This window comes from Limtongia smithiae (assembly GCF_038497785.1).
Source record: "Limtongia smithiae strain NRRL Y-17922 unplaced genomic scaffold V1518scaffold_10, whole genome shotgun sequence".
NCBI lineage: Eukaryota > Fungi > Ascomycota > Lipomycetes > Lipomycetales > Lipomycetaceae > Limtongia > Limtongia smithiae.
This window is the reverse complement of record NW_027117631.1, coordinates 139,970-152,937: the sequence shown is the minus strand read 5'-3', so window position 1 is coordinate 152,937 and position 12,968 is coordinate 139,970. Positions and strand designations below refer to the sequence as shown.

Here is a 12,968-nt window from a genome sequence, read left to right as displayed (position 1 = left end):
TGTTCCCGAGATGCACGTCTGTTCCGACGAGAGGCAAGACACAGACAGGAACACAAAATGTCAAATGGTAGTGCGAAACTCCCGCCATTGGCTTCGACTGCGGTACTGAAGCACTCGGACCCAGTTCCGTCGGGCTCGGTGCGCGTGTCAGGCATCGACTTTGATCTGGCGGAGAACAAGAACGTGCGGGTGTCCACGCTGGTGAGGAGCATGAAGACGATGGGCTTCCAGGCGACGTCGGTTGGCACTGCGTGTGAAATCATCGACGAGATGCGGAGATGGCGGGGGAAGACAAAGGAAGAGCGGGAAAGCGAGAAGGTCGCAAAGGCCGCCGCTTCTGGGACACCTGTTGATGGCGGAGAGGAGGAGGAAGAAGGATACGAGGCAGACTACACAGATGCGTCGGGGAGCGCGCGGTGTACGATATTCCTTGGATACACGTCGAACTTGATATCCTCGGGGTTGCGGTCAACGCTGCGATATCTGGTGAAGCACAAGTACGTTTCCGCAATCGTGACGACCGCAGGCGGCGTGGAGGAGGATATCATCAAGTGTCTTGCGCCGACGTTTCTGGGCGATTTCAGTCTGCCCGGCCGGGGATTGCGGGACCAGGGTATGAACCGGATCGGCAATCTGCTTGTGCCGAACGATAACTACTGCTTGTTTGAGGAGTGGATCGTTCCGGTGCTTGACAAAATGCTAGCAGAGCAGGAGGCCGACCCAGAGCTCGTGTGGTCGCCGTCGACAGTGATTGCGCGACTCGGCAAGCAAATCGACAACGAGGACTCTGTGTTATACTGGGCCTACAAGAACGACATCCCAATCTTTTGCCCCGCGCTGACGGACGGAAGTATCGGTGACATGCTGTTTTTCCACACGTTCCGTACGTCGCCACAGCAGCTCAAGATCGACATAGTGTCCGACATCCGTCGGATCAACAGCATGTCGATGGCGGCAGACCGCGCGGGCATGATCATTCTCGGCGGAGGTATTGTGAAACACCATATTGCCAACGCGTGTCTGATGCGCAACGGTGCGGACTACGCGGTGTACATCAATACCGGCCAAGAGTTTGACGGTAGCGACGCAGGCGCGCGGCCTGACGAGGCGGTGTCGTGGGGCAAGATCCGCGCTGATGCACGCAGCGTGAAGGTGTATGCTGACGCGACGATAGTGTTCCCGCTGGTGGTTGCTGCCACTTTCGCGGCGGAGGACGACGAGGTGAAGGAGTAAATAGACAGTTGCCCGATCGGGCCAAATCACGTGGGTATTTGCAGAGCCCGGGACGCCCCGATGTTGCTCCGTTCCCGCCCGTACTTGCCGCCCCAACTATCGCCAACACGCCCCTCCCCGCACTCTGCCCCAGCAGCGCGCCTGCCGCCCGTCCGCCCCCTGAAACTTCCCAGCGTCGCGTTGACCCGCCCACTGCGCGCTGCTCGGCGCTCTTCCGTCGCGCTTCCCGCCCTCGCTTTCCCCCCGCCTCCCCCCCACCGCCAAAATTCGTGCCTCTCTCGGCAGTTGCGTGCGCCTGCTCGGCTGCACCTGCGTCCGGCGCCAGCCTCCTCGCCGCCGCGCGCGCTCCTTCTCTGCCATGGCCGCGGTTGGCACCGTCGCCGCTGTGACAGCGTCCGCTGTCGCCGATGTTAGCCCGTCAGCGTCAGCATCGTCAGCCGCGCTCCGAACAGCCGCCGGGTCGGCCACCGTCGACCCCCCTGGCGCTGATACTTCTTCTGCTTCCTCCTCCTCTTCCGCCGACGGCGACACTCCCCCGCATCCCGACGACACCTCCGCAAACAGACCTCGGCGCCGCGGCTTCATGTCCGCCCTCATCAATATGGAATTCCCGCTGGACTTTCGAACCGCGATGCGACAGTGGTGGAACGCACCGCCCCTCGCAGACTCGGAGCGCCGCGTGCTCTCCTTCCTCCCCTTCTTCCCCGAGCCTGATAGTTCCCGTAAGGGCGAGTCGCTGCTCGTGGAGCTCTCACGCCATCGCGTGCTCAACGAGTTCCAGGTCACCCGCACGACAGAGTCTATCACCGACGACCTCGTCGTGCTGCACGGCTACGGCGCAGGCCTCGCCTTCTTCTATCGCAACTTCGATGGACTCACTCGTCTCCCCGGGTGGCGTATGCATGCGCTTGACCTACTTGGCTACGGCCGCTCATCGCGGCCCCGGTTCAAGATCGCAGCTAAGTCGAAAATCGATGCGGTCTACGCATCCGAAAACTGGTTTGTCGACTCGCTCGAGGAATGGCGCATCAAGAAGGGGATCGACAAGTTCACACTCATGGCCCACTCTATGGGCGGCTATATTGGCGTCGCCTACGCGCTGCGACATCCCGAGCGTGTCAAAAAGCTCATCCTTGTCAGTCCCGCCGGCGTGCCCCGCGACCCGTGGGTCATATACGCCGACGACGCCGCCGAGGCGCTCGTCGCCACCGAGCCTGGCCCCGAGGGCGTGTCAATCCCACCGCCTGGTGAAGGCATGATGCCGCCGGTCGCGGTAATCGACACGCACACCGAGCCCGGTCCCGACGGCACCCCGCCACTGCCTCGTGTGCTCAAGGAGCTCAAGCGGCCGATGCCGGCGTGGCTCGTGTTTCTCTGGGAACGCCACGTCTCCCCATTCAGCTTTGTGCGGTATACTGGCCCAATGGGGCCACAGTTCGTGTCGCTGTGGACTTCACACCGCTTCTCGACCCTCCCCCGCGACCAGGCCTCCGCGTTGCACGACTACGTCCTCGGCCTCTTCACCGCCCGGGGCTCAGGCGAGTACGCCATCACCCGTCTTTTGGCACCCGGCGCCTATGCTCGCATCGCATTGCTTGACCGCATCAAGGCATTACAGATCCCGACGCTATGGATGTACGGCGACAATGACTGGATGGACGCGGCAGCGGGCGTAAAGGCTGCGAAAATTATGAATGACAACGGCGTTCGCAGCGAGTGCGTCATAGTCTCCAAGGCCGGGCATCACCTCTACCTCGACAACCCCGATGAGTTCAACTCCATCGTCGTGAACGAGCTTATGCATGAATGAACATCATCATCATAACTTCTCTTACTTTCCCTCTACTACACACCGCCTATCCAATTTAATGTCCATACTGGCGAATCATGCATGCTGTCTCGGCAAGGTTGTATATCTAGTTTTCTGCTCCCTTCTTGTTTATGCTCATTTTGACGTTATAGAGCTTGTAAGTAAAATGTCGTACCCCCAGGTCTGTTTGTCTTTTCCATGTATGTAATATGGTGTCGGGACGAGCGAGCCTTCGTCAATAAAAGCATTTGACTCATCCTTTCCTCTAGTGTCATGTAAAATAAGTACAAGCTTCACGGCGTGTTGATCGTGATGTATGCGTCAGTCTGCAGGTCGGTTAGTAAGTCATTTGCTAAACTGGTACATCAAACACTCACCCCCCAGCCGTAAATACTCTCGAGCTTCAAGTTTCCGCCAAAGTACTCCGCATAGGCTCTATTATAATCATTAGCACATCCCGTAGCACCGCATTTTCATACTACTTACCTGCTCAAAGGCAGCCCGTATCCAAGGCCACCCATGCTCGACCCTCCAATCCCAGTAACACTCGGCGGCGGCGCATTTAACGTCTTGAACCCTTCATCCCGCACATCCTCGTCGAACGTCGACTCAGCGTACCCCCAAATACGGTGCAAGTCCCGGTCCGCGATGCCGCCGCCTTGATCGCGCAAGCGGATCTGCACGCCTGTCGCGGTGCGCACAATCGTAGCCTGCACTTTCTTCAACCGTGTCGATACGCTGCTACTCGAAGCTGAGCCATTGTGGCCGCCGCTCATCTTCGCGCGGTATTCCGCAGTGGGGGTTAAGCCTTGGGCGTACTCGACCGATGCGCGGAACGCGTTCTTAATGATCTCGGTGAGGATGTACTCAAGATGATCCGGGACATACGCAACCTCGACGTCCTCGCCGACGACGACCTCGATGCCGGGGCGTACACCGTACTGCAGATCAGACAACTCGCTAAGGAATGCGCCGACCTCCAAACACATCTGTGATGGTCGCAGTTTCGTATCCACGACTCCCACGTACCTGTCGAGGCGCTCGTGATGATGATGGTGCTTGTCGTGACGGTAGCCGAGTGCCGCATTCGTATCTCGCGTCAACGCAATATGGTGGCTCGCAGCCAGTCGCACGCTGATTCGATCCCGCATATGCGCGTCGAGGAACCTATTTGCGTGCACAGGCGTAATGTAGCTACTGCTCTCGCTGACGCCCTTGGCCAGCACCGGCACTGCATCAGTATGCGCGTCCATCATGCGCTCCAGCGCCGCCACGAAATCATCGTTCTCCTCTGCGGTCGATAAATTTGCGACGACGCCAGTAGTCGTGGTCGTGGACTGGTGGATCTGATGCAGCGAAACGAGATATTTGTGGTACACCGTCGAAATGTTCGGGTTCAGCATCATGATGTACGGCAAACTTCGCAGTGCGTGCGCGCGACGCGAGAGAGAGCAGAGAAGCGCATGGCGAATCGTGTTTGCATTTTCAAGCAGATGCGAGAGTGGTACTGGCGGCCGACCAAACTTAAGCAGGTCGCTCATCGTGAGTCTGCGATTCTTCATGAGCATACTGGATCAGCGCATAGAGCACATAGCCGGTTACGTACTTCTTCGTCGGCACATGCGCGTACTGCAAACAGCACAAAAAAATAAAATGAGTAAGAAAAACTAATATGCACACCCGTGCCACTCAAAAACGCACCTCGTCGATAACTTGCTCAATGTTGAAATCCCCAAAGACAGGATCCCCGAGCGAGAACTTGGGCTTGTACGCCGCTCCAGTTGATATCCGTCTAAATACGTGCGCGTCACATCGTTCGAGGAATTTTGTTTGCACGCTTCCCATGCGATACCGGTACGCTGCCATCGTTGCTGCTGGCGGCACTTTTGTGTGTGTGTGTGTGTGTGTGTGTGTGTGTGTGTGCTGAATAGCGGGTCCGTCGGAATCTGGGGTAAACTTGAATCGTCCCCGCGCGTGCGGCTCGGCGAAGAGTCACGTCACTAGAACTGCGCGAGCCGCGTGCCCAGATGAGACGCGTCGACTTATGTTAACTCCAATTGGAAATCAGACTTCACTAGAGAACTACAAATTGTACATGGGAGAAAAAAACGCCCCGCCTGATGCATAATCTCACTGATCACAAAATACTATCGTTCACCGAAGTGCCATTGATGGGCTTCTCATCCCTGAAACACATAAACTCGAGCCGCGAGCTCTTATGGCACTTAATCAGCAGCTTCTTCATCTCCCCCAAATGCTTCGTCATCACCGCAATATCCATGTGTTCTCGATCCGTCGCGTCCTGCACCGTCTTATATGCGCTCTGAAACAAGTTCGCGATGTCCTGCGTGATGTACGCGCCCATCTTTTGGTCGATAAATTGTACGTCAATTGTCGCTTGCAGCATGCCACCGAGCGAGAACTTGTCGACCTGGCGTAATCCTTCGACCGTGCACTGGATCATATGCTGTAGCAGATTCAAAATCACGCGCCGCACAAGCGTCGGCGCTATATTCACCACTTGCGCGTGCACATGCACGAGCTGGAGCAAGGCCAGATAAATGTACGGACTAACGTCAGACGGCTTTCCTTGCTCCGACCATCGAATTCCCGACTTTAAAATGCCATGGCGCACGATGGTCGAAAACTTTGACTTTCGTTTTTTAACAAACATATCGAAAAGATCACCGTCAAGCTGAGTAATCGAGTCCCCAATCATATTGGACTTGTCTGTCAGCTGAATCAAAAAGAGCGAGGAAAACTGATCAAACAATCGGCCATTGATTATCCCTTGCAGCTCTGTAAGATTGCATATCATCAATAACAATCTTGAGTCTTGCGAGATTGCAGACGCCACTTTCTCGTTTTTCCCTCCCATAGCTGGCTCTCGCTCCTGGCTAAACTTCCTGTCGGACTTCACGGCGTCTTTCACGAGGCCATCAAGCAACAGGAAAATTGAGTTCACGAATTGCGTCTTTATGCTAGACACCAACTTTGAGCTCGGTGGCATGATGACCACCACATCCGACCTCTTCTCTGCGCGCTGGATGTACACAACTCGCTGTAAACCTTCCAGCACAGCCATCTGGTACGCCATAAAAAAACCCGGTAACTTCGTGCTCTTGCGGCTGTTGGTCGGTTGCCAATCTTCCAGCATTTTGAACCGCGTAGCATCATTCCGCCAAGACAGGCACGCCGCGTTGATGCACCGCTCGCGGATCGTGCTCAGCATGGTACGCAGTGTCTCAACATTAGTGTACGAAACCGACAGACCAGCAAGTTCGCTCGCAACTGTGCCAAGAACACCAAGTATTTGGGACAAGTAATACGTAGCGGAAATGGCGTTTGCGTTCGGTGGCAGAAACGCGTATGTGTCGAAATTCGTATCTGGTACAGGCGAGGCTGGCCGCGCAGTTATCTCCGTACTGTTCTCAGACATGTTCGACGACGACCTAGTCATTTCGGCTGGTGCAGTCAAAGTACGATCTTCGTGATGTATTGTATGCGCTACTTTGTCGAATTTTAAACTGTTCGCTAGAATTGCACTAGCAGACAAGGAAACCACTTCCGAACGTTTCGCAGACGCCGTATCCGCCGGCATGGACAGACTACGATCTGGCGACGGTAAACTGAATTCCGAATTTCCTGAGCTTCTCCGTTTTAAGACGACATGCTCCGTGGCGGTGGCCACAGTGCTTAAAAAAAACTCAGATACGTTTGATGAAAATAATTCGACTAGTTCGCGGCCATCACTGCGTAGTCGAGCCTCTTGCTCCGGCGACAAAGTCAGATGTGCCTTGGATTCGCCGTTCGGTCCTTCAGGTAGTGTTTTCTGATATTGGCCGTCGAGAAACTTGGCAGCGCAGGTCCAAAACAAAGAGATCTGACGGGAAAAGTAAAGCGACACCTCCTCAACGACCGCTTTAAGACCAGACCACATTGTTATAATCTCTGGCGTGTCATACTTGATTTCTGTATCTGATATCTGTGTTCTTAAAACTTTGAGAAATGCAGCAGACGACTTTCCGGTAATTGGGTGTGGTGTGTCCGCAAGATCTTGCCGAAGCACCAGTAAACACGTGTTCAGTTGTGAAAAAGCTTCATCAATTCGACTCGTCAAGGTGTCGACTTGAGACCGCAGCCATATCCAGATTGGGTTATCCTCAACGCCGAGCTCCAGCAGCAAACTAATGTAGGAAAGGAAGTTCTCATCAGGAGCACTTTTGCTGAGTCGTCGCCAAACTTCGCGCTTGTAATCTTCGACAACAGATTCGACTTCCTCCCAGATCCGCTCGATGACGCGTCTTTGTTGTACGTAGTAGTCGGTCAGTTCTGCTGAGCTTGGGAGTGTCCGGATCTCCTCTGTAAGAGCACGGCCTCGTCTATAGTCGCGCACTAAAGAGTCATTGTCACCCTGCGGAAGAATGAGATACAGTAAATCACGAAATTAGCTATGAGACACTCACACGACGTATGCTATCCTTCAAAGTGGCAGGCAGATCAAATAGGTATCTGTGTTTCTCTATCAGAGAGAGGGTGGCTTTTAGTCTATCGCCTTTGACTTTGTTGTCCATGATTGGCTTCATCAGCTGCGCCGCCTTCTTGTTGGCACCTAAAAGCATCAATCAGCAAACTGCATCAGCCAGTGGATGAGGCAGCAGAGGCGACACATACTGTTAATTTGAAGCTCAATCGAAGCCACGCCCCACTTCTTCTGCTCTTGTAGAAAGTCCCGCCGCATCTCGACGTAGGCGGTGTCAACAGCTGACTTCATCTTGACGAAAATATCGAAGTTCCGCTGGATTGTGCCTACACATTTGATCGGGTGAGCATCAGATCCAACACCTCAGCTGAGATCAATTGCAACATACGCGTATCATTTGGCCCGGTGGAATGCGAAAGGTCGTGGCCAAGGACGTATTCGAACTCACGTTCGTCGGCCTGGAGGTCCTCCCATTCGGTCGGGAACTGTTCACTGAGCCCGTAAAATGCATAGACTCGGTCACCATCGTCGTCCATTGCAGCATCACGGTGCCGTCGCAAGCCGATGGAAATAGATGTGTGGGGAAGGCGGCGTCTGAGACTCGTGCTGCAGTAGTTTTGATATCGTTCAGGAGCCGGGATTTTAGAGACGCGGACGCTTCTAGCGCGCGGCTCAGCTGTGATTTGCTTCTACGGTCGAAGAGCGTTACGTCATATCCACAACTCTTGCGATTAATAGCTATTATCGTACTGTACAAAGCAAAGCCTCTCAAGCAATACAGAAGATCTACCAACAATCAATCTGAAAATAAAACGGAATGAGCTGCGTGCCTATGTACTGGCAGCATTCATCCGCTCGGGTAAACGACGACTCGCAAGCATAATTCGTCTGTCATATTTCAACCTTCCCAACTCGTAGCAGTAGACATTCTAACAGAACGCAACTCAAATTTAATTCGCTTTCATTTCTTGATCCTTTTCAATACCTTCAACGGACGGATCAGCTGAGAGAGAAGTAACGGTATCGGACGGCACGCGAACCCTAGATTATCACCGGTCAGTACAAGGACATCATGGCAATCAACCCACAAAAAGTACTTACGCAACAGCCTTGATCAATGTGTATTCGTGAACAATTTCTCCTATGTGGAGAAAGATACCTGGTTAGCAACGAGGACATATGTGAGTACAGTGGTAGCAAACTGACCCCCAGCAGCCACCAAATCACTCTTGGTCCTGTATGATGCCAATCAGCATCAGCCACACTTTGCGTAATCATAGCGACAATCAGACATACTTCGCAATCTCCTCGTCGGTAGCGCCTGGTCTGAATCGTACCTGGTCTCGAGGTTAGGATCAGTAACAACTAAACTGGGTCGCAACCGCTACTAGCTTACGATGTATGACTCTGCAGTCATTCTAGATACTGATAAGTAAAACGAGAGATGTAGCGAGGGAATCGAAGTAACTATATGGCTCCGAACGAGGGAGTGGCGAGGGTGAGGGTGGATTATATAGTGGAGGAGGCCGACGAGTAGCGACGCATCGCCGTCCTAAGTGGCTCTGGCAAACGATGACGACATTACAGTCTACGCGTCGTTGCGGTTACGGCTATGACCGGGGCAATTCTGTCCATTTGTGCAGGAGGTGTTACAACACACAAGTCTACGCACTTACACTGCATATGCCACGCAAGGTGCGCGGTTGCGTCAAAAATTGGGAGTTTGAAAGCTTGTCCTTCCTCCGCAGAAAAATAAGTCAGCCGCGAGCCTTGCCGGAGGCATCTTCAGCAGACGTCCGTCGCCCTACGGTCATGGAGCAGGAAAACAAGGCCCACAGGGCGGTTCGCACGAAGAGCCAGAAGAAGTCGGTACACAATAATGGTAAAAATGTGAAGGCATTCACTGTCTCCGCGCCGCGAAAGCTGGAGCGCCAGGCACGCCGCAGCCACGATGTACGTTCATGATTTTTGCAGCGCTTGAATGCGTGGATACTGACAGTTTTTGAACAGATTAGTGAAAAGCGGTATCATGTGCCTATGATTGATAGGACTCCTGAAGAGCCTCCGCCAATTATCGTTGCTGTTGTTGGACCACCAGGCGTAAGTGCTACCCTGAGTTCAGAGCAAAGCCAGATCACTACTAACACTCTGCAGACCGGTAAAACCACATTGATCAAGAGTCTTGTACGCCGGTACACCAAACACTCTTTGTCCGACATTCGAGGTCCAGTCACTGTGGTCTCTGGGAAGCACCGCCGCCTGACCTTCCTCGAATGCGCGAATGACATGAATTCGATGATTGACATTGCAAAAATTGCAGATCTCATTTTGCTCATGATTGACGGCAATTTTGGCTTCGAAATGGAGACTATGGAGTTTTTGAATATTCTTGCGCCTCATGGATTTCCTCGTATTCTTGGGATTGCAACTCATTTGGATCTGTTCAAATCACCGGCTACACTGAGAGCCTCGAAGAAACGACTAAAGCACAGACTGTGGACTGAAATCTACAAAGGCGCAAAATTATTTTATCTTTCCGGTGTGTTGAATGGTAGGTATCCAGATCGTGAAATTCTCAATTTGGCTCGCTTTATCAGCGTTATGAAGTTCCGGCCTCTGAAGTGGCGCAACGAGCATTCATATCTGCTGATCGATCGCGTCGTTGATATTACACATCCAACGGAAATAGAAGCCGACGCGAAGACTGATCGAAAAGTTACGTTATATGGTTATGTCCACGGCACACCTCTAGCCGCTACTCAAGCCAGAGTGCATGTGCCAGGTATCGGCGACCTTACTATCTCCGAGGTTGAACGGCTACCTGATCCTTGTCCGACGCCAAACCAAGAGAAGAAGGAGGTCGAGGAAGGCAAAATCAAGCGACGCAAACGACTGGACGACAGACTCAAAGTCATCTACGCGCCGATGAGTGACGTTGGCGGAGTTTTAATCGACAAAGATGCAGTTTACATTGACGTCGGTCATCGCAGCTTTGTTGAGGGAGAGGAGAAGGGTATTGGCGAGAAGCTAGTTGTCGAGCTTCAGAACGCGCAGACTACGCTTGGACAAGATTCTGGCGGTATTCGACTCTTCAGTGGTGCTGATGTGCTCAATGAGGTCGTCGATGAGGACGATGCGCAGACACATAACACCGGTCGTAAGGAAAGACGAATGGCCCGAGTAGTCGCTGATTCTGGTTATTCCAGTGGCGGAGACGATTCAGGCGCCGAAAGCGTCGACAACAGCGATGACGAGAATTTTGATGATGACGCTGATGATGAGTCATTCAGAAAATCAAGTCATGTTGATGCTGATGACGAGGAACAGGATGAAGAGTTTGCTTATGCCGAGAGCGACTCTGACCTCGGTGATTATGACGAAGAAGACGATCTGCGCTGGAAGGACAATCTCGCAGACCGCGCCTTGAGAGATTACAAAGCCGGCCGGCGCAAGTGGGACATTGGCAGGCTTATCTACTTAGATAATATTTCTCCCGAGGACGTTATCAAGCGATGGCGTAACGAAGAATTGTCAGCCGATATCTCTGAGATCTCAGAAGAGGAAGAGAAAGAAGGAGATGACGACGATTTCTTCACAAAGCGTCAAGATAATGGTGCAGCTACTTCAGAAGTTGATGTGATTGATCGCACTGTTCCCATGTACAACGATGAAGAACTGAAGTCCCGCTGGAGCGAAAATGGCTCGGCTCTTAAATTGATCAAAGGTCGCTTTATGACTGGTGGTTCAAATGGCGACGAGGACGATCACATCAACTCAAGTGACTTTGATACTGACGACGACGAATTTGGCGATTTCGAAGATCTAGAAACTGACGAAACCGTAAAGGCTACGCCTCAGACGTCTCCGGAAGAGTCGGGCTCGCCAGAACCAACAGTGAAAGAGGAAGACTACAACAAAGAACGTGAGACTAATGCGAAGAGAAAGGAAAAGATGCGTTTGCGGTTTGAAGAAGAGGAGCAGCAGGAAGATGATGGTCTTGGCGACGATGATCCTGAGAAGCAATTGTACGACACATGGCATGACGCCCAGAAGGCAAAGATTGCTAAGCAGCTGGATATAAACAAGGCTGAATTTGACAATATGGACCAGGCAACGCGCGAGAGGATTGAGGGATTCCGTGCTGGCGCTTACGTGCGTATTGTCATCGACAATATTCCATGTGAATTTGTCGAGAAATTTGACGCGCGGTATCCCGTCGTTGTCGGAAGTTTACTGGCATCTGAGGACCGTTTTGGATTTTTGCAAGTACGGCTGAAGCGCCACAGATGGCATAAGAAGATCCTTAAGTCGAACGATCCTCTTATTTTCTCGCTGGGATGGCGTCGATTCCAGAGTATTCCGATTTATACAACGACGGACTCCCGGACGAGAAACAGACTGCTAAAATATACCCCGGAGCACATGCATTGCACTGCCACATTCTACGGTCCATTCGTTGCTCCTAACACTGGTTTTTGCGCTATTCAAAATGTGTCGAACAGAAGTACGAGCGGCGCCTTCAGAATCGCCGCGACCGGAACAGTTCAGGAGGTCGACCAGAGTGTTGAAGTTGTGAAGAAGCTGAAGCTTGTCGGTACGCCGTATAAGATCTTCAAGAATACTGCGTTCATTCAGGGCATGTTCACCTCGGCGCTCGAAGTTGCCAAATTTGAAGGCGCAAATATTAAGACAGTGTCCGGGATCCGCGGACAAATCAAGAGAGCGCTGAGCAAGCCAGAGGGCCATTTCCGTGCTACATTTGAGGACAAGGTTTTGATGAGCGATATTGTGATTCTGCGTGCTTGGTATCCTATCCAACCGCGCAAGTTCTACAACCCTGTCACTTCACTCCTTCTGGACGATAAGGCGGACTGGCAAGGTATGCGTTTGACTGGTCAAGTGCGGCACGAACTTGGATTGGAAGTGCCAACTCAGAAGGACTCCGAATATCGAACCATCGAGCGACAGGCCCGCAGATTCAATCCCCTTCGTGTGTCCAAGTCTCTGCGTGCTGATTTGCCGTTCAAATCACAGATTGCGATGATGAAGCCACGGAAGAAGGACACATACATGGCGAAACGTGCTGTTGTTCTTGGAGGTGACGAGAAGAAGAAGAGAGACTTGATGCAAAAAGTCAAGACTCTGTCGAACGAACAAGTGCGCAAGCGCATGGAGAAGAACGCGGAGAAGAAACTTGTTTATCAGAAGAAGATTGCACTCAACACTGAGCAACGTGCTGAGAGAGAGAAGAAAGATAAGAAGGAGTATTTCCAGAAGCAGGGCAAGAGAATGGCCAGTGGAGGAGCAGGCGGCAGAGGGAAGCGACGGAAGGGAAACGATGACGATTAAAAGTAATTGCATTCAAACCACTTTTGCTTATATTATAGTTCGTGAAATAGATCTGGATTTGTCGTAGCAGGTTAATCTGGTAGAAAAGTTGTT

At 52.5% G+C, this 12,968-nt stretch overlaps 6 protein-coding genes across 6 annotated transcripts; 3 read left to right on the top strand and 3 right to left on the bottom strand.

Annotated features, from left to right (window-relative positions):
• The first annotated feature begins 20 nt into the window (after positions 1-20).
• On the top strand, positions 21-1,312 carry V1518DRAFT_420205 (Deoxyhypusine synthase). Its single transcript, XM_066904945.1, has one exon. The coding sequence runs from the start codon at positions 58-60 to the stop codon at positions 1,231-1,233; it is 1,176 nt and encodes a 391-aa protein (XP_066758103.1). The 5' UTR covers positions 21-57; the 3' UTR covers positions 1,234-1,312.
• A 522-nt stretch (positions 1,313-1,834) lies between these two features.
• On the top strand, positions 1,835-3,043 carry V1518DRAFT_376416 (Alpha/Beta hydrolase protein; the record flags this gene model as incomplete). The annotated part of the gene is made up of 1 exon (XM_066901541.1): positions 1,835-3,043. The coding sequence occupies one exon, from the start codon at positions 1,835-1,837 to the stop codon at positions 3,041-3,043; it is 1,209 nt and encodes a 402-aa protein (XP_066758102.1).
• Positions 2,956-5,010, bottom strand: V1518DRAFT_420201 (branched-chain alpha-ketoacid dehydrogenase kinase). The gene is made up of 5 exons (XM_066904944.1): positions 4,745-5,010; positions 4,650-4,672; positions 3,530-4,591; positions 3,421-3,478; positions 2,956-3,369 (listed from the first exon to the last, which is right to left on the bottom strand). Exons 1-5 carry the CDS (start codon positions 4,907-4,909, stop codon positions 3,337-3,339), a joined length of 1,341 nt encoding a protein of 446 aa, XP_066758101.1. The 5' UTR covers positions 4,910-5,010; the 3' UTR covers positions 2,956-3,336.
• Positions 4,992-8,146, bottom strand: V1518DRAFT_420199 (exocyst complex component Sec5-domain-containing protein). The gene is made up of 4 exons (XM_066904943.1): positions 7,915-8,146; positions 7,718-7,852; positions 7,510-7,655; positions 4,992-7,457 (listed from the first exon to the last, which is right to left on the bottom strand). Exons 1-4 carry the CDS (start codon positions 8,060-8,062, stop codon positions 5,181-5,183), a joined length of 2,706 nt encoding a protein of 901 aa, XP_066758100.1. The 5' UTR covers positions 8,063-8,146; the 3' UTR covers positions 4,992-5,180.
• Positions 8,147-8,236: 90 nt separating this feature from the next.
• V1518DRAFT_420198 (uncharacterized protein) lies at positions 8,237-9,101 on the bottom strand. Its single transcript, XM_066904942.1, has 5 exons — positions 8,923-9,101; positions 8,823-8,863; positions 8,733-8,761; positions 8,628-8,667; positions 8,237-8,567 (listed from the first exon to the last, which is right to left on the bottom strand). The coding sequence occupies exons 1-5, from the start codon at positions 8,941-8,943 to the stop codon at positions 8,477-8,479; spliced, it is 222 nt and encodes a 73-aa protein (XP_066758099.1). The 5' UTR covers positions 8,944-9,101; the 3' UTR covers positions 8,237-8,476.
• Positions 9,102-9,284: 183 nt separating this feature from the next.
• Positions 9,285-12,966, top strand: V1518DRAFT_386174 (uncharacterized protein). Its single transcript, XM_066901701.1, has 3 exons — positions 9,285-9,479; positions 9,537-9,626; positions 9,681-12,966. The coding sequence occupies exons 1-3, from the start codon at positions 9,339-9,341 to the stop codon at positions 12,873-12,875; spliced, it is 3,426 nt and encodes a 1,141-aa protein (XP_066758098.1). The 5' UTR covers positions 9,285-9,338; the 3' UTR covers positions 12,876-12,966.
• The last annotated feature ends 2 nt before the right edge of the window (positions 12,967-12,968 follow it).

Bases quoted from the DNA above. Each gene is read 5' to 3' on its own strand.
- V1518DRAFT_420199 (XM_066904943.1), bottom strand. From the start codon at position 8,062: ATGGACGACGATGGTGACCGAGTCTATGCATTTTACGGGCTCAGTGAA. The intron at 7,656-7,717 runs GTATGTGTCGCC...TGATGCTTTTAG, and splicing joins GATTGAGCTTCAAATTAACA to GTGCCAACAAGAAGGCGGCG. The intron at 7,458-7,509 runs GTGAGTGTCTCA...ATTCTTCCGCAG, and splicing joins TGAAGGATAGCATACGTCGT to GGTGACAATGACTCTTTAGT.
- V1518DRAFT_420205 (XM_066904945.1), top strand. From the start codon at position 58: ATGTCAAATGGTAGTGCGAAACTCCCGCCATTGGCTTCGACTGCGGTA.
- V1518DRAFT_420198 (XM_066904942.1), bottom strand. From the start codon at position 8,943: ATGACTGCAGAGTCATACATC. The intron at 8,864-8,922 runs GTAAGCTAGTAG...CCTCGAGACCAG, and splicing joins TGACTGCAGAGTCATACATC to GTACGATTCAGACCAGGCGC. The intron at 8,668-8,732 runs GTCAGTTTGCTA...TTCTCCACATAG, and splicing joins TGATTTGGTGGCTGCTGGGG to GAGAAATTGTTCACGAATAC.
- V1518DRAFT_386174 (XM_066901701.1), top strand. From the start codon at position 9,339: ATGGAGCAGGAAAACAAGGCCCACAGGGCGGTTCGCACGAAGAGCCAG. The intron at 9,480-9,536 runs GTACGTTCATGA...GTTTTTGAACAG, and splicing joins AGGCACGCCGCAGCCACGAT to ATTAGTGAAAAGCGGTATCA. The intron at 9,627-9,680 runs GTAAGTGCTACC...AACACTCTGCAG, and splicing joins CTGTTGTTGGACCACCAGGC to ACCGGTAAAACCACATTGAT.
- V1518DRAFT_420201 (XM_066904944.1), bottom strand. From the start codon at position 4,909: ATGGCAGCGTACCGGTATCGCATGGGAAGCGTGCAAACAAAATTCCTC. The intron at 4,673-4,744 runs GTGCGTTTTTGA...TGCTGTTTGCAG, and splicing joins TTGAGCAAGTTATCGACGAG to TACGCGCATGTGCCGACGAA. The intron at 4,592-4,649 runs GTACGTAACCGG...GAAGAATCGCAG, and splicing joins GCGCATGTGCCGACGAAGAA to ACTCACGATGAGCGACCTGC.